The sequence below is a fragment of the Physella acuta genome, unplaced genomic scaffold (assembly GCF_028476545.2).
Source record: "Physella acuta isolate Inbredline_101_S28 unplaced genomic scaffold, ASM2847654v3 ptg000298l, whole genome shotgun sequence".
In the NCBI taxonomy this organism is placed as follows: domain Eukaryota; kingdom Metazoa; phylum Mollusca; class Gastropoda; family Physidae; genus Physella; species Physella acuta.
In genome coordinates this window covers 155,890-183,398 of record NW_026731817.1, presented here as the reverse complement: position 1 = coordinate 183,398, position 27,509 = coordinate 155,890, and the positions used below count along the sequence as shown (strand labels likewise).

At 33.0% G+C, this 27,509-nt stretch overlaps 2 protein-coding genes across 2 annotated transcripts; one reads left to right on the top strand and one right to left on the bottom strand.

Moving 5' to 3' along the window:
- Window positions 1-1,408: 1,408 nt before the first annotated feature.
- Window positions 1,409-10,761, top strand: LOC131939869 (survival of motor neuron-related-splicing factor 30). Its single transcript, XM_059298390.1, has 7 exons — window positions 1,409-1,569; window positions 6,744-6,809; window positions 8,101-8,282; window positions 9,147-9,234; window positions 9,460-9,539; window positions 9,649-9,775; window positions 10,143-10,761. Exons 1-7 carry the CDS (start codon window positions 1,522-1,524, stop codon window positions 10,287-10,289), a joined length of 738 nt encoding a protein of 245 aa, XP_059154373.1. The 5' UTR covers window positions 1,409-1,521; the 3' UTR covers window positions 10,290-10,761.
- A 2,118-nt stretch (window positions 10,762-12,879) lies between these two features.
- On the bottom strand, window positions 12,880-26,496 carry LOC131939868 (transmembrane 9 superfamily member 1). The gene is made up of 15 exons (XM_059298388.1): window positions 26,390-26,496; window positions 20,471-20,560; window positions 20,199-20,280; window positions 19,973-20,080; window positions 18,977-19,095; window positions 17,838-17,947; window positions 17,645-17,708; window positions 17,452-17,523; window positions 17,147-17,297; window positions 16,893-17,018; window positions 16,378-16,470; window positions 16,140-16,250; window positions 15,442-15,604; window positions 15,061-15,252; window positions 12,880-14,623 (listed from the first exon to the last, which is right to left on the bottom strand). The coding sequence occupies exons 1-15, from the start codon at window positions 26,474-26,476 to the stop codon at window positions 14,422-14,424; spliced, it is 1,770 nt and encodes a 589-aa protein (XP_059154371.1). The 5' UTR covers window positions 26,477-26,496; the 3' UTR covers window positions 12,880-14,421.
- Window positions 26,497-27,509: the final 1,013 nt, after the last annotated feature.

The window sequence follows — 27,509 nt, the reverse complement described above, 5'->3', positions numbered from 1 at the left end:
GTTTCTTCTCTATTCCATTTCCAGTGATGTTAGTAAAGCCGAATTTCAGATATTCTTTTGAATATTTAGGTATTTTTTTCAGTGCTAGGATTTAGTCTACCAGTTGGTGACCAGTTGGCGACCCACAGTTTGGGAACCAGTGTTTCTTCCAGACTTTTTTCTCCATGGGGCACTTGATATTTTCGGGGGGGGGGGGGGGGGGGGGGAGGGGGGGAGTAGGTCAACATTTTCCGGGGCGGGGGGGGGGGGGGCGGACACTGGTTAAAGGATATATTTTCTATATAAATTCCATTTCGTTGGGGGTGGGGGGGGGGGTGGGGTGGGGTGGGGGGTGGGGGCGGTAGACTTTCTTGGGGGGGGGGGGGGTTCTGCCTGGAAGAAACTCTATTGGGAACCCATGATCTATATTATACCGATGACGGACTGACTGACACATATATATATATATATATATATATATATATATATATATATATATATATATATATATATATATATATATATATATATATATATATATATATATATATATATATGTGTGTGTGTGTGTGAGTGTGTGCGTGCGTTTGTGCGTGTGTGCGCGTGTGTGTGTGTATGTGACAAAAGTCGTGTGATATTCTTGCGTGTGTGTATATGTGTGTGTTCGCCCACGTCTAGGAATTGAAATGCTAGACTGTGGCACAAACGACTTTGGCGGCGATTAATATTTAAAAAAAGCACACCCCGAATGCAGGACAATCTTTTTATTTGATCTAAATGAATAAAAAAAAACTCCATTGTTACAGCTCTCATTTTCTACTGAAACTGTTATCTCACCTCTGCGTTCCACGCATTCTTTATCTCTCATCTCACATCAATCCCGTCCGCTCTTTAACTTTTCCAAGGGGTGGGGGCTGAAAGAAACTCCTTCGGCCAAAGGACCTAACTAGCATAAAAGGCTTACTATACATTCCCATATGATTTTTGTGCATTGTGTGAAGGATAGAAAGTTGCAATAGGGCATATTATATTTTAAATAGCCTACATTGTTCAAGATAGGCCTAAATAACGAAAAAAGATGAGGGCGTTGGGATGGGTAACAATTTAGGATCTAGTCAGACACTACGCTCAAATTTGAATATTCATAGTGACCTCAGTTATTATATCCACATTTAGCAGCATTGGAACTGAATAGTTGACATAACAGCTTACATTTTAGGCTATTTTAAACAATGTATTTGAATCCATGCTTTTACTTTCAATTTTTCAAGTGAAAATAACAAATACGGATTAGCTATATAATTTATATTTAAGAAAGCAAAGGACAGTTCTTGGTTTTTTTTTTTTCGATATGGATTACATTTAATTTTATTTTATTTTAATATAAAAATCTGGCAACTTTAACTAGCCAGTCGCTATAAAGTATAAATATTTTGTTAGTTCCAACTGTTTTGATTAATAAATAGAACATAGATCTAGATTTTGCTCTAAATTAATTACTATAGATCTATAGGTCAATAATATTTATTTGGAACAGTTACGATGGCTAGCTTAGATGACTTAAAAACATATGAACTCCAATTGCAACAGGTAATCGTCTGAAACTTAATTCTTGAAGAAAAAAAACCTGTTTTCGATAGCCCTCACTCCTCTTAACTTAACTCTTAAGTCTTAAGTCTTACACTAACTCTAGCTCAGCTAGACTTAGAGTTAGACTAGATAGCAGATCTAGATCTAGAATCTAGATCTTAGATACTAGATCTATAGAATATAGATAGATTAAGATACATTTTTCTGGTGTTCAAAATAAACTCAGAAAAAACTGCCATCAACATCACTGAGACTGAGTGTAGTCACTGTAGTTTAAATGACACAGAGTCATAGAGAATAGAGAGTAAACTGGAGTAAAGTAGAAAAAAGTTCCACAGCTATTTTTTAACCCTTTTATATTTAACACTGAAACAAACTGAAAACTGGGTAAAACTCCATTTCAGCGTATTTTATTCTCCGTTGCTTGTTTACCTCCAGTTGAGCGTATTTTATTATAACAACCGAAACACACCAAAACATTAGGAAAACACGATTTATTTTTTGTATTGTATTTTTGTTTTAGCAAATGAATAAAAATGAATATTTAAAAAGCACGACTTGTTTATTTGTATTGTATTTTAAAAAAAAAGGCATTTGTCTCATGGTGAAACTGATACACTGTTAATCATTCTGTTTTATATTTTTGTATTTATGCAATAAATGTACAAACTCTGTGTTTTTTAATTTGACAGTTTTGCTAAAACTGAAAAAAATATTTTACTATAGAGTTGTACGTTATTTAAATTCATAGTAAATCTACCATCCTTCCCTTTTTTGTATGAGTAAATTTCTGACTTTTAAAAAAAATTGATGTGGGGTCGTCCATAAATGACGTCACACTCGTAAGGGAAAGGGGGGTCAGCAATTTTGTGACGGTGTGTGATGAGGGGGAGGGGGTGGGGTTTCAGATGGTGTGACGTCCCTTTTTTGCATTATAGAAAAGCAATGTTAGAAAAACAAGTTTTAGCCGTTATTTCACGTTTTAGAAAACGGTTTTAATAAATTGTAATATGAATTGATCAAAATACTCTATGTTGACAGAGTTCTGACAAGATTTTGGAAAAATTATCGATGTTTTAAGAAAAATTCAACAGAAATTTTGAGGGGGGGGGTTGTAGGGTGAGATGTGACGTCATTTTAGGGGGGGGGGGGGTCTGACTTTTTGTGACGACGTATAACGGAGGGGAGGGGGGGGGGGAGGTAAAAATCGTAAAAAAAAAGCGTGTCGTCACAAAAAGCAAGACCCCCCCCCCCCCCAAAATGACGTAGCACCATCTGAACCCCCCTTCTCACCACACACCGTCACAAAATTACGGACCCCCCCCCCTCCCCCTACGAGTGTGACGTCATTTATGGACGACCTCTAACATTATTATTTTTTTAAATGACACCATGAGTTGTCACACTTTCTCTAACAATCCAAGCCATCCCTCACCAAATTCCACCCCCCCCCTCGGTCCACTTTCGGCAGCATCATTGTGCCTTTTAATACTTTTATTCAGTTTAGTTGAAATTGGAACACTTAATTGTACAAAGTGTGTATCTCTATTTTTGTAACCAACAAACAAAGCACTTCACTGAAGTCAGTCTCTTTGTTGTTTTTTATTCATTTGTTAAAACAAAAATACAATACAAATAAACAAGTCGTGTTTTTTAAACATTCATTTTATTCATTTGTGAAAACAAAAATACAATACAAATAATAAATCGTGTTTTCCTAATGTTTTGGTGTGTTTTGGTTGTTATAATAAAATACGCTCAACTGGAGGTAAACAAGCAACGGAGAATAAAATACGCTAAAATGGAGGTTTACCGAAAACTGAAACTACTATATTTTTATATTACTCTGCTGCCATTCTACATATTTAATTGTATTCCTATGCATTAGCTAGTCTCATAACGCGAGTTGAATTACCTCCCCTGACCCGCTTTTTTATGGCCACTTTCTAGTTCGTTTTTTTCGATCGCGTCTCGGCACTGTTGCTAAAAATAGCATTCGCGCAATACCATACGGGTAAATCTGTTTGGCGTCTGCTACACGTGATAGATCGTTGAATGGCCGACAAGCTGATATAAAAATTATTGCGACAGGATGCGATTTTCGTGGAAATTGAGCTAGATTTAGCAAAAGACAGCTATATTTGTGTAAAATATTATTATTTATACTTCTACTTACACAGATATTTTGATAACTGCAGTTCAGCCGTCCATTTTTCTTTTAAAATGTATCTTTAGAATTTCTGTACCTTTTGGCAATCGGTCAGGAGCATTTGCGCACTAAACCCACCCCCCTACGGCAGATCCGATTTTTTTCCCAGTGAACTCGTACTGACCTCCCACATAGCTAAGATAGTACATTGATACTGATGGGAAAGCCTCTAAATCTGTATTCCTACTAGAGATCTAGAAATAAATCTAGATCGTGGAGTTTTTATAATGACTTTTAAATTGAATGTCTCCAGTTTAAGATATTTTTTTTTCAAAACATAGCTACTTTTAGTACTATATTTAAGTATTTCAAACCCTTTTGGTAGTTTTTTCTTAAACTTAGACCTAGATCTAGTGATTAGATATCTATATTTTGTACTTATAACTTGCAGGCCTATTAAAATAATAATAAAACAGTTTGCTTGATAACTTCATTAGATCATTTCATAAACACAAATGTTATAAACATATAAAAATCACAAAACCATAGGTAATATCTGAATTCTGTAGCCTACCTTACATTTAGGCTAATAGTAATACTGAATTAAAAAGAAATTACATTAAGGTTTGAAATTAATACAACTTGTAATTAAAAAAGAAAGCTTCAATTCTAAATACTACAAGATATAATAACAAACAATGAAACAAATTCAAAGATTTTTTCAACTCATTTAGTCGAAAAGATTTTTATTTTTTCCGATATTGACCAAAATAAGTTTTTAAAGCTTAGGCCTAATGTTTTTACAAACATAACTCAATTTTATTAGGCCCCTGTAAACATTAATTAAGATTCCTCTGTAGACCAAGCAATCTATTTAGCAGATGAAGTAGAGTTCATGTTTTTTGACCTCGGCATATGAAGTGATTGTCCGTGTGGTCATCACTACTCACAGCCGCCGTTACTTTTTACCTTTAATTTCCCCAATGTATATCAGGTACCCACCAGAAATGGGTGGACTCTAATTGAATTTTATTAAACATTTTGATATAGATCTATAACATTCCAAACAACATCTGATCTGTAAATGTTATCTTTCTGCTTCCAAATGCGGTATTTTCCAATTGAAAATTCATCACAAAACATACAATAAATTATATAAATGGCATTTTATAAATATATATAAACTATTTACTTTCACCTTGGTGTAAAAAAATGTAGGTATAAGCAAACTGGTTTCAATAGTAAGAAAGAATCATGTCTTTTCTTGCTTACTAGCTTTAAAACAAGTGAATTTGACTTTTTACCTGCGTTTTTGGTCGCGTTTCTATATATTTTATTTGCGACACTAAAAAAATTATATTTAATCAACCAATTATGCTAAATTAATAAAATTGGTACTGTTGGATTGCATTTTTAAAGCTCTACAATTATATGCTATTCTTTTTATAATTTGAAGAAAATTGAATTTATATGAGACTAACTACATAGAATTTGAGATATTCATGTTTTAGTGACTTCACTACTTGCGATATTTTTTCCCCCTTTTTTTTTCTCCTGCGGCCATCTGAACCGGCTTGCGCAATGACATATTTTATTCGTTTTAATCCAATTTTAATAACTTAAATACATATTTTACACTTTTAAACGTGTTTTTGATTGTATTATTAATTATTATTAGATTGCAAAACCAAATAAAAAACACATTAATTAAATTTATTAACTACACATCACGGATGACCCAGTGATGACTCAAGGGACGCAACTATAATAATCATAACACAAGGGACGTAACAATCACTAACAAGACAAAACCTAACATCTGCTTAGACATGCTTGTATGTAGACTTAACTTGAAATATAGAGCATCTAGATCTAGGCTAGTCTAGCTCAAGTTGTTGGTTACGCAGCGAGGTAGCTCAAGTTGTTGGTTACGCAGCGAGGTGAAACCACCCTAATCGTTACCCAAGCTGCAGCCACCCCCATTTCACCTCTCAGGTTGCTTTAATAGCCTTAGCTATAGTATTTACAGAGTCCCGAACATATGTATAAGCTATTTATAGTTAACCTAGTTATTAAAAGCTTTCATTGGTTGGTTTTAATCGTCTCATCCCGGACCTAGTGTTTTCATCCGGGGGAACTGGGATCACTGGCTGACACCATACCTAAACTTAGAAAATTCAAAAACTTGTCTTCCAGAAGGAGAAAACAAATAAAATTGACATGGATATCTTTAGAAATGGACATGCGTACAGCAGATATCGGTAGTTTCGTAATCGTATAAAGCATCCAAACAATTATTATACGAAGCGATAAACAGGCGATGGCCCCTCTGTGGTTTTAACTGCGTGCGGGAACTTTACTCTAGAATTTGATAGAATGATAGACTTTAGGGCTCTAGGTTAAGAACCACTATCATTAGTTTACAAAATCTTTAGTCGGTAATCTATCATTTTAGGTACGTAAAATCGCCCGAGACTAGTAATGTGAAAAAAAGGTGACTCATTAAATTTTAGTAGGCCTAATTATTTCACATTTTTAGGAGGATTTATGTTTTGAAAGTTACAAAAATGTTTCATAAGTTTCATTAATGATATTAATGTACCTATTATTACACAATGGTATTAAAACTTTTCAGTAATAAATGAAGATAACGATGTTATCATCAGATGCAACCAAGCTCATTTACTTAAGCAGCCATCTTGTTTGAGTTTTTTTTGGGCAAATTATAGATCTAGTTAGTCTAGAGATTCAGGGGAAACCACTCCAACTTATAGATGGCCGCTGTTTACATAATACATAGCAAATCTCACTAGCAAACACTGCTGTTTAAGGTTCACAGAAAGATGCGCAAACAGAAACATTGATCTATTGCCTATTTTAGCATTAAGATAGTAACTAATAACTAAAAATAGATCAGACTATTTAGTTTTGATAAGCTGCCCTCCATTAACAAACAACAGTTTTTTAAAATTATAACATAGTCTGTTTCAATATCAACACTGAAAGTTTTTTCCTCACGTTTTAGGTTGAAGCTGCACTGACAACAGATCCAACTAATGAGGAATTGCTAAAACTCCAGAAAGATTTGCAGGTGAGATATTAAAAAACAAACAAAAACAACTTTCTTTTGTTTTAAAAAGAGTAAAACTGTTTTACTGCAAAAAAAAAGTAGTATCATTGATTATAAATATTTGAATCTATAGTTCCTTCATATTTCCAAAAGCAGTACAATAATGAAACTCAGCAAAATGGAATCGTTCTTGGTATTTGATCAGATAGTCCAGTTTTCTTAGGTTAAGCCAGCATTAATACAGTCCCAGACCCCCCCATTCAACTTTTAATTCATCTGGATTGAAAAAATTCAGATTTTTGCTTTAGTTTAAGACACCAAAAATAACTGAATTACGTAAAAGTAATGTTCCTAGTTGAACAATCCAAATTTAATTTCTGTTAGACTCTTGTATTCTAGATCATGCGTCTTCCACTGTGAGCATGATAAAAGCAGCCAAGGCAGGAAACTTGTTGTACTCTAGTCTATAGACAACTCAGAGTAAGTATGGGCGTCTATTACCCCCAGCATTTTATTCATAGCCGAGGATCTAGACGACACATTAAAGTATTGCTGTAATTTGCCGCCCTTTGCGTTATCTTGTTTAATATTATGTAATCCTATATAGCATTTAAAAATAAATATGTTATCTCAAAATAATTTTGAAATAATTATGCTTTGGTATTAGTTTTTAGATTTGACTGAATAATTATCAATGATTTTGAAAAAAAAAAAGTTAATTCCTTGTGCTCTTTTTACATAATTGTGTTGTACTATAGAAAAAAAAATGCACACTTTCTCATTTTAAAAAAAGTATCAGTCATTTACAATAAAAACAGCCTAATTTATGAAAGGATGTAGGTATTTTAGCAACTGCAAAAACAGTTCCTTATTAAATATGGTTTATGTATGGTGAAACTTATATGATAGTTGCAATAAGTAAATTTATAACCTTAAAGAACAGTTTGATTTAAAACTATCTTGCAAAATTCGTACATAAAAAAAAAGAAACATCAGACTACTGGTATCAAGTTAAATTTATTATCTGTATTTTGGTTGGTGATTTTGTAATTCATAAGCTTATTAGAAAATATCAAGGTAAAATAATAGTTATAGGCGTAAATATATTTTAAAGAATTATGGCATATATTACATACCTGCAAAATTTGTGATTCCTGATTGATTAAAAAGCAGTAATCTAAAACCCCTATTAAATTGAACAAAAACCCCAGAAAGGATAACAACTGAGATATATATTAGTGTTTTTGAGAATTGCTTGTGTAAGTCATATTGTTCTCAATTAACTTTTTTCACTTGGTTATATCACCTCCAGGAAGTAATTCAATTGACCACAGAACTGATCTCTGCACCAGTTGCAAATGCTACTGGGTCTGGCACATCAGCCACAGTCTCATCTACCAGTGGTGGGGGTCAAAAGGCAAGCAGTGAAGATGGGGCGGTGCCAGACTGGAAAGTTGGGGACAAATGTATGGCCTTGTGGGAGGAAGATGGACAGTAAGTTGTTTCTGTTGGTTAAAGAATACACATTTTTTTCTGTTTTTGAAAGTATGGATAATTGGATGTTTCTGTCGTAAGTAGATGGACAGTTGGTTAAAATTCTTGGAAATAGATGGATAGTTGGTTAATTTTGTTGGAGGAAGAGTAAAGTGATTGTTTCCTCACCACATGTAACCATAAACTACCTACTCTCACATAAACAAATGCATTGCTTATTCTCTTGACTCATTTCAATATATCAAAGATCTTTCTTCGTCCTCTTAACACAAGTGAAGCTCATCACCTACTGGTAATGCTCATTCCTTATAAAGTTTTCAGAGATCTAAATTTCCCTAATATTGTTTAGGAAGCCCTAATCTTCCTATTAAATTGTTTTTTTCACTTTTGCTAGATTTCAGTTTTCGGAATTTTCATGGAAAAATCTAATTCCGGCAGAAAATACAAATTTTTTTTTTTAAATTGTCAGTTACATTCAACTACTAATATGTGTACACCAAAGTATCAAATGCTGCAGTCAGAACAATGAAGCAAGCAGCGGGTAGTGTGTCATCCATATTTTTACAAATGATGATCCTGCCATCTGTTCTAACGTACTTATTCAGTTGTAATCTGAATTGACTGCTTGTGGTTAGATCATCAAATAATACTGCATTCTTTCTGTTTGTGTTATCAGAATTATTAAAGAATGTGTATCAGGATGTGTCCAGTACTGACTTGGCTAGTAGGAGCATTAAACTAGACTGCATTGAAAAACTGTAGCCTTGCCTCAATAACTTTTTACTAATAGTTTAGTTAAATGACAATATTCATTTTAGCCTTTGCAAGTTTCAAAATATTGTGAGTTAAAAATGATTTTTACAGACACTATGAAGCACTAATTGAGGAAGTTTTAGAGGATGGTACCTGCACTGTGACATTTACTGGATGGAATAACAGCACAATCAGTCCAGTAAGTCCATCTCTTGCTCTATCTTTAATGCTGCTAATGTACACTTTTACTAATAAATGGCAATTACTGGTAGTTTTGTGATATAAACAATATAGGCACAAGTTTTGGGTTAAAGCTTTTTACTTTTGTTTAGAAAAAAATCTAATTTTGAGAAGAACTATGATAATGTCCATATTATTTCCTCAACTGTTCTGTTTAATCTTTCACATGCAAAATGTTTTTCAGATCTCTCAGCTGAAACCTGTTGACCCTATATTAAAGCGAGGTGCCAAAGGAGACAGAGTCACCGATGCTAAAAAATCCAAGTACTATGACTTTTATCTGTCAACGATTTAATTTTTTTAAATGAATTAATTGACATCTATACATTTAAACAAACAACTAACATTACTAACACTGTTTTTGTTTAACAAGGAAAGATCTGATCGCAGAACAAAGAGAATATAAAAGAAAAAAGTCTTTAAAGAAAGCTCAGCGTATGAAGCAGCTAGAGGAAGAACATGAGCAAGACAAAAACAAATGGCTAGATTTTAATCATAAGGTAAAAACTAGTTTAGATGTTCTATATACCCATAACATGTATAGTATAAGTAGATCAAATCTAGTATACTTGTAAGTGTAAAAGCTGTGTGAGAAATTTTTTTATAAACTTATATTGATTCACATACTATGTTATTTTTTAACACATTTGGTTTGGTATAAGAAACTTGATTATAAGCTTGTACATTGATTCATGTATGGCTAACCTGAAACTAGCACATTATATGATATTAAACAAATTCTTTAGAAGAAATGTAAATGCAGTTAAATTAATCAAGACATTGTTATGTTATCCTTTTTAAACAAAATTGTTTTTTTGTGTGGTCAGTCCGAAACCAAGCCCTTGCATAATTTCTTTTACATTTCAGACTTTTGCAAAGACAACCAAAGGTAAAGTGAAGAAGAGTATCTTTGCAACTCCAGACAGTGTTTCAGGAAAGGTTGGTGTGGGCACCTGTGGCTCTGGGGGCAAACCAATGACGTCCTATCAACACCAGGAGAAGTGGAAGAAATGAGTGTGATTTACTTGTTACCTAGTGTTTGTACATATGTGAGAACAGCTGTTGGATGAATGGTAGTGCAATGTACAGAAGTAAACATGGGATGTAATGTGCTTTTTGCTGAAATGGTGGTGTGTTTGTGAATGAAGTAGCGATGTCACACAAAATAAGTGATGCGCCCAGTGGTTTCTCGACAAATTGAGTTTGACAAAGTTTCTGGTTGTCTAATCACATTAATCATATTCGATGTGATAGTTTCAAAAAGTTGTAAGGTTACAAAATATACTAACATATTCTAATATGTCTTGAAGATCAAGTAATAGATTTTTACATTAGGTTTGATAACCAAATGATTTTCTTGCATTTAAAACGAGGCAAATAGGATATTAGAAAGGTTTATTGTGTTAACATTTATAAAATACAATATGTAGGCCTGTCATAAGTTTATAAATTAACTCAATGTAAATTAAATAAATCTTTTAATCTTACTTGTGTTTTGTTTATAGTTATATTTATGTATAAAGAGTAAGTTATATATTTCTATAATTAATGAACTGTAAAATATAAATATTTTAAAGAACATGGTTGAACTAGTGTTAAAAAAAACCTTTACCACCCAAATTAAATGAAGATATATCAGTGAAAGATCCTGCAGTAAAGCAACAATTTTTGCAAAGAAATCAGTTTACCATATAAAAGATATGCAGAATATATAGACACCAACCCTTGGAATACTCTTTATGTTTAGAATCAGCATACTTCAACTATTTCACTATCACTTTCTGGGAGTTTAATACATAACAGTTAACACCAACCCTAAGTGGTTATAGACATAACTTTATTGAACTACACATTGTATAGCAGATCATGGAATCAACATAAAAACAAAATCATGTGAAATTCTAGAAAGTATAAATGTGTAGATATGTATTGGAAAAATATTCACCATTTGTATTTGTTGGTTGACCCACAAGTTCATTTAGAACCTTCAGATATTGCAGCAATATGATTTTAAAAACTGATTTATAACAACTAAGAAATAGGCAATTAAAAACCTAACTAGTCAATCCATTTCAATATAGGTTAAAGGTTTATTACTCCAACATGATATAAATAAGGAACTTAAATCATTGGAAAAGAATGTGCTCCCTTTTTCTCTGTTGTAAACAAGCTAAATACAAGAGATAAATTGTGAAGCACACACTTGGCACTTGATCATCACAGCTTTAATGGCATGCTGGAGCAAAAATCCAAATGTTTCTAAGACAATTTAACAAAGTGTAGCCCAGAATAGTTCTCTCTATTATAAATATGTATATATATATATTCACATATAAAAATTGCATTGTGAGAGTGGCCCACAATGCGTAGTTATTATCTCTAACAAAAACGCTGTACAAAAGTAAGACTGGCACTTACCCAGTACCAGAAAATTTCTTCATTTTGTACTTAACCCAAGTCCCACCTGGGGCTTTGATAAATTAGATTTAATTTTTAAAGATGAACAATTTATAGTTATAATTTCAATGAAACTAGAAAATAAATAAAAAAAAAAAAGACAACTGCAAATAAAAAAAATGAAGCTTGTAATTATATAAAGAAACTACTACTTGGAAAAAAATCGAACTTTAAATAAAAGAGTATCTCCATACAACAGAATGTAATGAAAAACAACCTAAATTGTTTAAGATAACAGAAAATCTGGGTGACCTAAATATTATAAAATTCGGTGATTAGTATATTAGTTATAATTTTTATGGATTTAAAATTATTTTATAGCCAATAATAAAGAAGGCAAGCTATTTACAAGTAGGCTTTATATCAGGGGTCTCCAAACTACGGCCCGCGGGCCAAATGCGGCCCGCGAGGTCCTCTCATCCGGCCCGCGGAGATCTTTTTGTCCACGAAAAAACGTTTGTTGGTGATGGCTGAGGAACCTCGCTCAGAAAAATCAAAGACATGCCTGGAAGAAACTGGCCCCCGGACTGAAATTTGATAGTTAATGCGGCCCTCGGACTGAAAAGTTTGGAGACCCCTGCTTTATATAACAGGTGGCAATGTATTTTGACAAAGACCTGAAAATAGCTGTCTCAAAATTACAAAACAGTTCAACTCAAATTTTAACTCCTTAAAACAGTCTTTCAAATCATGATGTGAAAAATACCAAACTTTACAAGCCCCATCTGAATAAGAAGGAAAAGTTTGTTCATTTCAGCACAAATAACAATGTCAAAGCATTACAAGCAATCTGAATGGAAAAAAAATATCCTTTGTTAGAATTAAAACCCAAAATATTCTGTACACTTTGACTGCTGGCTAGCTTTCTGATTTTCACTACTCAAAATAAATTTTTAATAATTAAAGCAAGTTGAGAACACATTTAGATGCACACAGCACAAATAAAAATTTCTAAGCAATCCAAGCAATTAAAATGAAAAAAATACTTGTTGAAATCAAAACCCAAAAAAATATTCTACACACTTTGGCTGCTGGCTAGCATTTGTTGTTTTCATTACTTAAAATAATCTTAAAAAAAAAAACAACATAAGCTTAGAAACATACAAATAGGGATTTTTTTTTTTCCTTTATATTTAATGGACTTTGGTAACCTCATTCAACTTGCAAATCAGGCAATTAAAAAGTAAATCTTATATATATCTTTATACTCACATTTATATTTATCACTTAATTTACTACACCCCAGGGAATACCTTGGGAATGATAATCCCACTATTAATTACACTAATACTACTGAATATTCTACCCTGTTAGTAAAATATGCTAGCCCTTGTTATTCTAGTCTCATGAGCCTGGCAACAATGAGCAACACAAGACACACTGGAATGATGACATGTAACACCAGCCCACCCCCACTGCGTGTATGGTACTTATAATTAGTCAAACACCTAGTCTTTCATCCCTTCGTTTAGACACAATGTCAATGATAAAAACAAAAATGACCCTGCATGAGATGTGATAAGAATGACATAGAACAGAACAGACAAAACGGACACACTTCCAATGTGGGAGTGATATCAGAAGATTACTAAAACTAATCCTATGGAAGCCTGTTAGGCTACCAAGGTTTAACTAATCAGAAGAGATCACTCAGTCTTAGGGTGAACAACAACGGATAACAAATGTAAAATAGACATTTCAAGATAGTACTTCTCATTTGACCAGTTACTGAATGGTTGAATTTATAGAATTATTGAAGTAAATATATTTGAAAGATTAATGTAAAAAAAATCCAGACTAAAAAGATTTATTAGAAACCTGTAAGAGAAATTTTTAATTAAAACTATCATTTAAGTGGTGGAGATAGTTTGTGAAGCATTAGCACTTATGACATCAAATTGTAAAAATTGATATTTAATACACAACAGAGCATGTTATTTATGAGTTATATACAAAACATTGGCAGCATGTTATAAATAGAAATAGTCTCACATGAACTGATTTTCCAAATTTATACTTTCAGAAACCACATTATTAGTAAAAAAAATATTTAAAAAAATCCCTCAAGCAAAATCAGAAAAACCCATGGTTTTCAAGATGCCAAACATACATTGAATAATAAGTTGTTAAAAAAAAATCACAGCTGTTCCTCTAACTAGTTTGTCATAAGAGGAAGTGTTAGATGTTTCTCAATGTTCGACAACAAATATCACATCTAATAATGGTGTTGTCAGTCGTAACACATCCAAACACAGGTTGAAACAAACTCATTCACAAGCCACACAATATTTACTGAGGCAGCCACTGTTACTGTAATTGAAGGGCAACAGGTTATGTTTCACACACTTGCCTGTTTCAAAGAACTTTGTATATTGTCATGCCTGTTAGTCTGTTTTAATTTAATTTTCTATGTACAAATAAAAAGTAATTTCTGAACTGCAGGGAGCAAAAGAAAAAACTGGGAAAGGAAAAAAAAATATCTAAAGATCCTGTTATATTATCCCACAGTTTTCAAATACCAGCAACATATGTCAATGGTTGCAAAAAAAAATCTGAGCTACAGATACACCCTCAAAAAGTCCAAGAAAAACTTATTCCAACACTCTTTCTCATCTTTTAAACTTAAACTTTATCAAAGCTGCAACAGCTTGGGATGTTTCTAGCTAAAAAACATGTAGCAACATGGTGTTTAGTCCATCTTTATGTTGACATAGATATATCGGACAAACTTAAGTGAGGCAAAAAATGAGACTGTGGCCAGCATGAGAAAGAAGACGTAGCAGGTCAAGGCTGTGTAGCCCAGGAATTCAAGCGTCTGCAGCAGTCCTGACATGTTGGACCGCTTGTAATAGTAGAAGAGTGCGTAGAGGAACACAAAGATGCCAGTTGATCTGAGGAAGAATATGTTGGAGAAAATGTTATATTAAGGAATATGTATCTATCTCGCTCTCTCTATATATATAAACACACATATACAGTGTAATTTATTTAAAGCAAAAATGCTGAACATGAAAAATCTGTTAGATAAAATGAAAATAGTCTCGACAAAAAGTATTTTATATGCATAGTTGAACTAGAAATATTTAGATAACCTGATTTTAGCATTAAAGTATTTCCACTATGTGTGCGTAGATATATTTATATATAATAAAATAAATTTGTAATTAATTTTAGCTTTTATATAAAGTAACAGGTTTTACAGATTTTTAAAATATATTTATAAAAATTATATCCAAAATGTAATGACCTTTATGAAAAAACCCAACAATAAACAAAATAAATTTTAAACGAAAACATTCTGTTTGTGAAAAAGCATTTTATGATTTACCCTGCACTGAATATTGACCGCCACCACCAGCGATAGTCTTCTGCTGACAGCTGGAAGTAGGTGAGCGCTATGGAAATACAAGCAGTAACACTGAGGAGGATGCCATACACGATGAAGAGGATGCCAAACAAGGTGTACTGCTCACGTCCCCACAGAGTGGCAAAAATATAGTACAGCTCAACTGATATTGCACTGCAATTAATAGAATATTATTTTATATTGTATAGAATAAAAAAATATATTTTTCTAAATATTCATCTAATCTCTAAGGCCTTTCTAATAGCCGATGTGAAAAATGATAGTGTGTGTTATTAACTTAAAATAACTGAAGTAAACCTATACTTTATTTAATTTTTTCAATGGAGGTAAAAACTGTCTGACCTAAAGGGCAGGAATCCTCCAATTGCACAGTGAGCAAGAGCAGATCTGTACCAAGGCACGCTAGGAATTTCTCTGGAAATATTTTTTGTCCTGCAAGGAGCATCAAAACTGCCTGCATAGTTTTTGCCAAATATTCCACCTAATACTGTCAGGGGGTATCCAACTGTTGAAGTGTGAAAACTGACATTAAATTTTTTTAAACTGAAATTTACAAAACAGATTTAGCAGCAGCAAAACATAAAAAAAGAGTCTGATTGCTTCGTTATAAAACAATATTGTCCTAGTACTTGTACATTTGCCAATGTAATTTTTCATTTTGTGAACAAATAGAAAAAGCTGAATTTGTATTATATATCTTATGTTGAAGAGGAAACAAATATTTTTTTATTAAAGAGTATGTGCCATAAATAAAATGTGTATTAAAAATGTGTGATTAATACAGTAAATGTTTTTTCATGCTTTAAAAAAAAAGCCTAAAAAATGACTAGTGATTGTGAAATTATTATTTTAGTGGACTTAATCATAGTAAAAAATATACATATTTATCCTCAGTAAAAGTGAGTGCCGCATTTATAGTATAGTATTTTAATTTAATTTCTTTAAAATTTGTATAAAAAAAGTACATGTTGATTCAGTATTTTTTCTTAATACTTATTAGCTGGAAGGAGCAGGCAACCTGCCTTTGACCAAAAACTTACTGAAGAGCCAGAGCGCCATAAGCAGGATCACTGTAGTAGCAGGCAGAGCCCTTGTGGTACCGTAAGCCCAAGCCACTGAGTTTATCACGGCCCACACCAGGAAAAATGGCACTGAAATTTTTTTTCATATTACAAAATCATGTCTCTTACTCAAAACATATTTAACGCGAATTAATAAGCTATTAATAAACCACACAGGCAGTATAGTTTTGTGAGGTGTAAACAAAGAAAAAATTACCAGCAAATAACGCAGATGTCAGGTTGATGTTCCACACCCAGTTTTCTCCTCCCATCTTTTTAAACATATTGGCAGCCACATAGCCACTAATACCTGGCAATCAATCAATTTGTTACAGCACAAATCCAGTAATTATGACAAATGAAAACTTAATTAGACTGACATATACAAAATAAATAAGCTTTTAAAAAGGATGTTCTCTTGAATGCTTAAAAAAAGGAAAATTTAAAGTTATGGTTAAAACTATTCAGATTTGTCTAGTAAAATATAAAAAAAAGGTACACTTTTAGACCTGTTGGTCAATGTGGTGAGTATAATGTAGTTTGTTTATTTCTTCTCATATAGGAGGGATTATGTGGTACTCTTGAGTCAGGTACCCACTAAAGCTGGATAAACTAAGGTATCTCCAGCAGCCCTGGCACCAAACATGAGATGTTTCAACTAACTACCACCTGAAACACATAAACTACTAGCATGTTTTGTTTAAGCGCTAGTAAATAAAATTCCAGACTTACTTGATGTGAATGCATACAAAACAACAGCTGCTGCATTGATAGCACCATGACGATGCACATTGAACATGCCAGCCAAGGCCATCAACAAAATACCAGTTGCAAGGGCCAGGAACTGGGTACCAACACCTGCAACAGTTTATAACCAACAAAATATTTAGCTGGAGAAAAAACATTGCCATTGGCAAAATACCAACTGGCAGCTTATTTTAATTATGTTAATACAATGTTTATAGATAGTTATATTTAAATCTTACCCAAAATTGCACAGAAAAGATTCTTGTTTGGAGGAAAACGGAAAACATCTGTCCTGATTATCTTCCAGCCATTGTCATCAGAATCAAGATCATCAGCATCTTCTTCGTCTTCAATGTTGTAGCGGGCAAAGTCACTCTTCAGGACTCGAGTCTGTAATGTAAGCATAAAAAAAGGTAACATCCACATATTAGTTGATACAGAGCAAAAATGTATCATCTTCTATACCTAAACTAATCTGTAAAATAAAATTAAGTTCTAGATAAGAAGCTTGCTAAAGAAAAGTTTATAATGACCATAAACTTACCATTATTATGACCACAAATCCAATTAGAAGGAAGACCAACACAAGAGAATTTATGATTGACAGCCAATGGATCTGTAAAAAATTCAAAGATGAAAAAAATAAAACTACATAATATTTTGTTAATTGAAAAGAAAAACTGCTATTTATGAATTAACAATAAACTAAAATCGGATATTATGTATAGATAACTTGCCTCTAAATTTTTAGGAAAAAATGAGTTGTCTCTGATCCTTGTTCCTCTTTGGTCATAGCTGAGGCTAAAAGCAGAAAAACAAAATTTTTCTTTAAGTCAAATGAACAATTGAAAAACTAGTGGTAAACATTATATCTTATGAGACAAATGCCAAAGAAATACTTAAATACAAATTATCTTAAAGTTCACTAACTCTGTTTGAACCCATTTGACTGTGTAGGTAAATGCTACCTCCAAAGGTGTGGCAGCACCATCAAGTGATATAGGTAGCTGCTCTTTAGTTGTAACATTGGCATAAATGATCTGAAAGTCAGACAGGAAATACAATGTTATCTTCCAGTCCTCAGTACTGTCTTAGGTATAGAAAACAGCAAACTGAATGAGACTACTCTTTACAAAGTTTCTGTGTTTTATAGTGACCTCTTTATATTAAGATTTTTTCTATGCCTATTCTACTTCACTTTACAGAACTAGAGCCAGGTTACCTGTCAGATATGTGTGGAACCCCCCCCCCCCCCCCCACTAAAACTGGGACATTTTGGATTTTTATCTGCAGCATGACTCCACTGGACCACTGTCCTATCTTATTTAACAAGGTATTACATCTTAAAAACAATAGCAAAAGGTCAACTTTTTTAAAGACATCTCATATATTTGTGTTGATGTTTATTTTTATTTCTTATAAAAAGTACATTTGTACATAACAAATACAGCTAAGAGTTAATGGAAAAACCCAACAGTGGGAACTATAAAAACTTTTATAGCTTCAGTCTATTTAATGTTTGTAATAAAAAGAAGAGCTGTTTAAAAAACAAAAACTACTTGTGTTAAACTGCAAGATGTATTGAATGAGATTTTAGCTAATGTAAACTTAAACTTGAAAATTTAATGAAGAGAAATAATCACTGGAAACTCACTATAGAACTAAACAGGTGTAATTTTTTAAACACAGGGCTAAAGTAGTTTTCAACAGCTGTCAATAAGTATTGACGTTTTGCAACATACAAACTTAATCAATAGTACATAAATTCAAAAATTAATAGTGTAGACATTGCTTTAAGCAACCATGCAACCAAAGTTTGGTTCAATTTAATAATAAATAGTGTCGACTATAAAAAATGCTTTTTTTTAAGTAGCTAGGGAAAAATTTATACTAAGCATCCTGTATAAGTGTTATGTAACCTGACAAACCCCCAAGTTACTTTTCTAACTTAAATGTATGTTAATATTGATTTTAACAAGTTTGTCTTTTTGTGATATGTTAAAGTATTGACATAACTGGTCTACCAGCGTGCCATGTGTTACCGTGTATAGATATATAATTTTACTAACGTGATCTTGATTGTATTCAATGTTAAAATGCAAGTGGACCCAGAGGTATATCTTGTGGTTGTGGGGCAGAAAACCTCCTTCTTCTAAATGGCCAATAAAACCACGGATAGGAATATCATCTGTGAAGAGAAAACATAATCAATAAGGATTTTAAGCTTAAAATGTTATGGCCACCCTCTATGATCCTCACAGGTTAACTGAATCTTAACAGTTCAAATCTTAAAACATATATGCTACCAAGGCGAGTTTAAGATTTGGTGCACAATGGTTTTTAATTCAGCATTCTCCATACAATTACGAAGTGGAAACAAATTATTTATTACTGCCATTTGACACATAGCTCTAGACACACCACACCAAATGACTTTCATAAGATGATATGTCTACGCAGATTTCTGGGGATCTCATCTAAAGATCACAAAAGTATCGAAGAAGTCTGGGAAAGGATCACTAATGCAATAGGTCCCTTTTAGAGTCTACTGAGCATAGTCAAAACAAGAAAATTGAGTTGGTATGGGAATGTCACAAGATCAAACGGCCTACCCAAAACAATATTGAAAGGCACTGCGCCAGGAGGAAGAAGGGGAAGGCAAAGACAACACTGGATGGATGACATCAAGGATTGGATGGGACTGACCATCTCAGATTTAATCAGAGTGGCAGAGGACAGAGACGACAGGTGGAGAATTATAAAGTACACTGAGGTGCCCCAAACAGGTATCATCATGTTGATTTCAAATAAAATGAAAGAGGCCTTGGCAATTACTTCACTACTTAATCTAATACTTAGATGTTCCTTTTATAATATAAAATCAACCATTCAGCACACTATGTGTATGAAATGACAACACAAGGAATGACTGTGTACAACATTTAGATGGGCAAATTTTAACTGATTTGTACAAGTCAGACTATAACAGAATTTTTTTTACATTAAGTCATTACCACATGTGGAAATATTGAAAGTCTGATATTTTAGGTTGTTAGCCAACTCACCCAAGACGAACTCAAAGTAATAGAGATCTTCAATTGCATTCCGCAGCATTTCTAATTCAGATTCCCCATATTTCACTTTACATAGCTCTTTCTTAGTTGGTATGTCAGCTAGAGGAAGATTAAGCATGTTAGGCTTCAATTAAAAGAATAGCGCTTGCTAAATTATGCACACATTTTACTCCTACTAGTGATAAAATTCATCAAATTTTATATCTTCATATCTTACTTCTGTAATTGACATCATACAGGGAAAGTGCCATTCTGTCACCATCCAACACCTCTCCAAGTGTTAAACTCTTGTGTTCAATCTTGAATTGGTTGAATTATATTAAACAACTCATATAATATTAATTTCATTCCTATAATAATCTAATTTTAAGTCATTGATAACATCAACAGTTACAAGCAATGTCAGAGATATCTTTCAGTTAGAACTGAGCTAATAGCGTGCAATTATCTCACTATGTGTCAGTTGTGTGACTCCATAGCTGAACCTACCTTTTCTGGTCGGCATACTGGCAACTGGTAGTAGTGGTACGTTTCATGAGGATTGAAGTATGGACCCACTTTGTTCACATAAACAGGCACCTTAAGACCAGAGAAATAAAATTATTCATAACATTTATGACAAGGATACTTAGTAACCACTTTATCCATATCTTACAAATAACCAGCTTTAAGTTTTGATGGGAGAGTAGCAAAATTTTAAATAAATAAAACTTAAAAAGTACACTACACTTAAAACAATACAGTAACTGGTTTGCTAGCATCAATCAATACTTATCAGGGTTAATGTTTTGGTTCAATGAAGGTGGGGCTAACAGGGCATTACTGAAAGAGTGGTACTTGTCAATGTCAACTTAACCCTACATATGTAGCAACCCCTGCTGGCAATTGCATTATTTAGTGTTATACGTCTTTATTCTTAATCTAAGGGTTACAAAGTGCATAGCTATAGGTGGTACTACTGGTGATTTTGCATAGTGAACAACAAAGGGGGCAATGTGTTTTAACTGTTATTGGGTATTTTGCAGTAATGATAGTTAACACATACTTCTAATTCCAAGCTTATTTAGGTACCACAAGTACTATAAATACTTTAAAAATAGTTTTCTTCATATCTTTTCCTATTTTCTAGATCTTGATTGGGAAACACAGTATTCAAAAACAAGCTTACAGGTAACTTCTTAAAATATTTTTTTTAAACGCATCTGTAACCCTCATATTTCACTAAAATAATGTAATTTCCTAAAAACTGCTCTATAATTAAGAAAACTGTAGAAGCACTGTGATGTCAGGAATAAGGCAGAAGGACACCTAATAACTTCAGTTATCCTAACAATGTATAGCTTCAAGGTGTATAGTCACAAAATCTGCCTAGATCTCTAACCTAAAACAAGGTAATTTAAAGCTATCTCGGCAGTTTTGAAGATGCCTACTAATTCAAGCATTTCAATTTATTGAAAATAAAGCACCATTACTTTAAATTTAAATCAAGATCAAGGATAGGCCATGGGGCGATAAGTAAAATGCTCTAGTTGTTATATGACCATAGTTATAAAAAAGGTGTCAAAATGTACTGAGACCAATCCTTGAAGGATTGAACAAAGAATAGCCTTGGTTAACTCAGGTGGTTTATTACATAGTGAAGTTCCTTGAATAAAGTCTAGCAAGAGAACAGGGTTACATAACTGATAATGGTTTTATGGTGATGTGAAACTTGGAGGGGAGAGCAGTGGTACTAATTGCCTTTATCTCATCCCTGCTGGACCATGAGGGTCATAAATGACATAACTTGCAACATCTGCTTGGGTTAGATCTAAGAACAGTAATCCTTGTTAAGGAAGGGATTAGTGGTTTTATGATGGGCTACTAGCAGATGGGGGTGGGGAAGTGGGTTGGACTTGGGCTATAAATTTGGTGTTAACTTGCAATGGAGAAACTTTCCAAAAGAACTGGTTATATTAATTAAAAGTGAGAAGCTACTACTTATTAAATTGCAGGTTTTATTAATTTTTTAAATTTTAAAATTTATTGATTAGTTAATTTCATTAGATTATTTGTTTGAAAATGTACATATTTAAATAATAGCTAGCAAAAACAGATAACATTTATTGTTAACCACTGTCTCATCCAAGTTATTAATACAGATTGTTTTCGATTCTATACTTTTTTACTTTCTCGTACACTAAGTATAGAGTCTAAAAAGTCTAAATTTTCACAAATCTAGGCGTATTGCGCCTTCCTCCTGAGTCTGGGCAATTTTGTCAGTATACCTGTGTGTGTCTGTGACCATGATAACTTGAGTACCGTTATCGCTAGGTTGACAACATTTCTTACATAAGTATTATATCAAATTTGTAGTGCTGTAAAAACTTTTCAGTGGTTTCCGGTAACCGGAAGTGGAACTTATTTTACTTAAAGTTTTTCAAAAGCCCTATAACTTAAGTACTGTTTCAGTTAGATAGAAGAAATTTCATATGTATGTAAAAAAAACGCATATGAATTTATTTTTAAATTGATTCCTCTGTTTTTCTTTATAAAGTACTAATGCTCCGCACTAATATACACATATATTTTGCTGTTCATTTGGTGTGCAATTCTTTTTTCTACGAGATTCTATTCTATAAAAAGTTAAGTATTTGAAAATTGAGTTTAAAAGAATGTCTATATTCCGACAGTAATAGAGTTGCCATCCCCATTAGTGTTATCTAAGAATATTTGAGAAAATTTAGGGGAGATCATTCCCGCTTTTAAATTTTTTTTTGGAACCGTTTGAAATGAAATACCATTTACTTTACTTTTGCGTGAAAAATTAGGTAGCACTTATTAATAATTTTATACAGTAAACTGGCAATGCAGTTTTGATTGAGTTAATAAGATAACTTCCATGAAATACCCACATTTCTATCAGTTCCCTTCTCCCCAGAGATTATTAAGTCAATGGTACACAAATCTCACAATTTATTTTGAACACTTATTACCTAGACTAATTTGAGCAAATCTGAATAAAGATAAGGAAAATTTATCATTAAATCATGATAATTAATTGAACAAGCTAGTTTATTTTACACCCCCATCAATCTTGTCTCAGCTGGCATGACTGATCAGCAAGACACACTCACATTGTTGATTCAAACAATAAACTCAATGACTACATATGAGGGAAGGTAAATGAAAAGTATGCTGTAAAGAGTAAAAAAAACAACAACAAAAAGATGCACATTTTCTGGCTTAGTTCTGCATTCAACTTCAGTAATAATAACTTCATAGTATAGTATATCTTGTAGTAAAGAATTCTAGTCTATAAGTTAAGTTTAAATATTTTTTAAAATTTTAATAACCTATTTAAATATACTATACAAGTATTTATAGTGCTAATCTTTGTCCCATTATGACAACACATAGGCCTAAACAATAACCATTTGGATGAAAAGAAAAACAAGGTAATTGTAGCACTATGACTATGTGAATCTTCTTCCGTCTATAATCGGTCTTATACTTTTCCTTTAGTAAGTGCTAGATCTACTTGAAAAATCCGTTTTAGTGGATCTAGTCGCTGTGTTCTGGTTACTAGATCTAGGCTACACTCTCTCCCTCTAGCTATCGAGAGATGAGTATTTAATTAAAATGCATTAAATTTATGAAGTGACTACTCTGAAGAAGATTTTTCTCTCCAACGTCTCCACTTAGTCTGCAAAAGATAGCTCTGTGCATGCGCAGTGACCTACGGCTAGGGTTAGAATTAGGGATAGGATTAGGGCTAGAATTAGGGTTAGGGATAGGATTAGGGCCAGGGTTAGGGTTAAGGATAGGATTAGGGTTGGTGTTAGGGTTCTGTGGTTGTAAACACACGCATGCGCAGCACCATCAAAAACATCGCCGCGATGAAAAGTCGTAGTTTCTCTCCATTGCGCATGCATATTTTTTTCCGGCTAGCATCGGCCTTTAATTTATAATACCATCATAAAAAATCATAACTTTAACTAGGGATTTTGGTAAAAAAACACTAATCATCATATAAAAATAAAAATTACATATTCTTGTAGAGCTCAACTATATGAAAACAAAACAAAAAAGATTTTCTGTCTAGCTCAAATAGTTTTTTTTTAGCGAATTTTTTTGTGAGGGGTGGAATGCCCTTGCTTTTGCATTGGCCAATTGTGACAAGTCATGGTATACCTGAATAAATTGAGCATAGTTATTTTACTTGCAGTTGTATTTTGTTCATATTTGCAGAGTTGAGCTAGAATGATATATAGAACTTGTATATGCTGTTGAAATAAATAAAAATAATACAGAAGTATATTTTTGTGTTGGCTTCCTTCCATAACCCCAAAAAAACTGTGCTGCGCAAATATGAAAATGTTTCTAAAGCAATGTTTTACAGTGAATGAAAGAACTACAAAGTTAGCAATCTAAAGTAAATGACTTGAACACTGAAATGTGCATATAACTGCATATAACTGCCCCATTATTTTGGGCAGGTGAAGTAGAGTCCATCTTTAAGACATTTTGTTATAAAACTGTGCTGCGCAAATATGAAAAAGTTTCTAAAGCAATGCTTTATATAAATACAGTGAATGAAAGAACTACATAGTTAGCAATCTAAAGTAAATGACTTGAACACTGTAATGTGCATATAATTGCCTTATTATTTTGGGCAGGTGAAGTAGAGTCTATCTTTAAGCCATTTTGTTAAAAGTGAACTGAAGTTATCTGATAAATGTTTTTATGTGTGTATTGTGTATGAATTCTGATTTTCAGCATATAAATATAACTAAGTAAGGGTAAGTAGAACTTGAATACTTAAAATTACAGTTAGCACATAGCTAGTGTAGTGTATTCTAGCAACAGACAGGTAACCTATGTCTGACTCAGCAAAATTTTACTTCAAGCAAAACTAGAACCAGAGTTGAAAAAATGAAAGACAGGTAGATCTATATTAAAATATGTTTAAAACAACAAGTAGGAGATTTGTTTGTACATTACATAAGAATACTGTTGTTAGTGTATCAAAACTAAAAGCCGGCAGATCGGGATGAAGAAATATAACATTGGAGTCAATGGGGGCAACGTGACCTACTTACGGTGACTACTTTCAAATGAGTATTTACTAATGTCAAAGTCAAAATATCCAAAAATAAATATCATTTCTATAAAAATGGGATGTATCTGCTTTGGAAACTTTCATTATCTAAATGGAAACTTTTCAAAAATCGCGTTTTTAAAGCATTTGAAGTTAACCTTTATACCGCGGTAAGACCAAAGCAGAGACAGCATGCAATCAGATCGCTAAGCCATCAAAACAACTGGAAAACCATTCTACTTTTCATTTAACATTAGGAAATGACCTTTTAAACTTAATTAATTACCATAAATTAAAAACTTATTAGTATGCAAAACTAAATCTCGTGCGCCCGGTATCAGAAAGTAATGGGAGATTTCGGGTCATGTTTTTACCGCGATCTCGGCCGATACCGACAAGCCTACTTTAACTCATAACTGCATAACTCAGATAGATAACTCAACTTAAATCTATTTTATACAATAGGCTATATAAAGAACATGTAGTCTAGTCACTGAGTAGTTAGAAGCAAAATATTAAAATAACTTCATAGAATTAGATTAAAAAGGTAGATCTAGAATGAGATCTAGACTCTAGATCTAGAGTAAGGGTTTAGATCTTGATATTCTAGCTTGTATGAAGCAAGTGAGTGAAGTGAACGATTTTCTCTAGGGGTAATCTATCGTTTTGGGTACGTAAAATCGCCCGCGGCTATTAATGTACGAAAAAGTTACCTCATTGTCAAGGCTTTAGTAGAAGTATATTGTGATATATTTGTGTCAAATATTATAGATAACTGAATAATAAATCAAAATCAATGGCTAAATATATCAATATATGCCAGAAATTAACTTTAAACAGCAGTGTTTGCGAGCAAGATTTGCTATATAAACAGCAGCCATTTGTAAAATAGAGTGACTTCCGCCTGTCTCGCGCTATATCCGCTATAAAAAAAAACTTAAACAAGATGGCTGCTATAGTAAATGAGCATGGTTGCATCTGTTGGAAACATCGCTAGTCTTCATTTATTACTGAAAAGTTTTAATTCAATTGTTTAAAAACAGGTACATAAATGAAAGAAGGAAACATTTTTGTATTTTTCAAAACATAAATCCTCCTCAAAATGTGAAATAATTATTAAAATTTAAGGAGTCACCTGTTTTTCACATTACTAGTCGCGGGCGATTTTACGTACCCAAAACGATAGATTACCTCTCTAGGCCGAGGCCGAAGTCATGTACAAAAAAAAAGGAGATAATAAAAATTGTATGAACCGTTTTGTCAAAAAAGCGTAGAGTACATTAATCTTAGCAATTTATAATTAATTGATCTTAAAAACATTTCACAACCTTGTCTCCTTCTTTGTAAGAGGATGATACAACAAGTGAAGTCTCCACTACAAGTGCCAACGCAATCAACTTCCAAACCGTCGCCATCTTGAAACAACATTGGTAAATCTCGCCGTCTCCGAGATAATCAGCGACTTGTCTACCCCACGTTAAATCTAAATAAATAGGCCTAACTAAAAATAATATTAAGATCTCTAGGCCTACAGAGTTTCTTCAGGCATCTCTTCGTTCGCCCCCCCCCCCCGAAAGTTTTTTTACCGCCCCCCCCCCCCGAACGAAATGAAATTTATATAATTTATATAGAAAATATATACTTTTAACAGTGTCCGCCCCCCGAAGAAAGTCTACCCCCCCCCCCCAAATTTCAAGTCCCCCCCCGGAGAAAAAAGTCTGGAAGAAACACTCTTCCAGTCTTTTTTCTCGGGGGGGGGGGGGGGGTCACTTGAAATTTTCGGGGGAGGGGCGGACACTGTTAAAAGTATATTCTTCGTTTGGGGGGGGGGGGGGACGATAGACTTCATCGGGCGGGGGTGGGGTGGAAGAATCTCTAAACATGTATCACTCGAGTGACTGAGTTAATATTGATATCACAAATATGTGCTGAAATATTCTATTTAGGTCTTAAGACTCGGCAAAGCAATAAACGAAGTTTTAAAAAAGATACACATGGGCATATAAAATCGTTAGGTTCTGATGTGATAGGCTAATTAAAATAGAAGAGGGCCAAGTACATTAGAAAACAGCTACAGTAGACCCACACTATAGCCCCCTCACCAATTAAATAATTAAAATCACACACAACCTTAATTATTTTAAAAACTATTTAAAAAGATAGCTTATAAAAGGGGCTAGATGTAGCCTATAATTATCCAAATTTTTTAGAGGACTATCGATAAAACTTTAAAAAAATGGAATGATACTGAATCTTAATAACTCACACAAAAAAACAACAACACTTTAACAGAAAATAATAATACATTCTACTAGTTTAGATCGTAATCAATTAATTAAAGCAAATACGTTATTTGAAAATCAATTTTACGCAGTCAATTAAATAATTTGCTATTGTTAAGATACATTTTTACAATAGAAGTATTTTAATGATTCTTTCCCTTGAACC

What these genes read in the sequence shown, in the direction of transcription:
- LOC131939869 (XM_059298390.1), top strand. Translation starts at nt 1,522, where the DNA reads ATGGCTAGCTTAGATGACTTAAAAACATATGAACTCCAATTGCAACAG. An exon ending in ACCGATGCTAAAAAATCCAA is followed by an intron (nt 9,540 to 9,648) that starts GTACTATGACTT and finishes TTGTTTAACAAG; the next exon opens with GAAAGATCTGATCGCAGAAC. An exon ending in GGCTAGATTTTAATCATAAG is followed by an intron (nt 9,776 to 10,142) that starts GTAAAAACTAGT and finishes TTTACATTTCAG; the next exon opens with ACTTTTGCAAAGACAACCAA.
- LOC131939868 (XM_059298388.1), bottom strand. Translation starts at nt 26,476, where the DNA reads ATGGCGACGGTTTGGAAGTTGATTGCGTTGGCACTTGTAGTGGAGACT. An exon ending in GATTTGTGGTCATAATAATG is followed by an intron (nt 17,298 to 17,451) that starts GTAAGTTTATGG and finishes CTTACATTACAG; the next exon opens with ACTCGAGTCCTGAAGAGTGA. An exon ending in GGAGGATTCCTGCCCTTTAG is followed by an intron (nt 15,253 to 15,441) that starts GTCAGACAGTTT and finishes TATTAATTGCAG; the next exon opens with TGCAATATCAGTTGAGCTGT.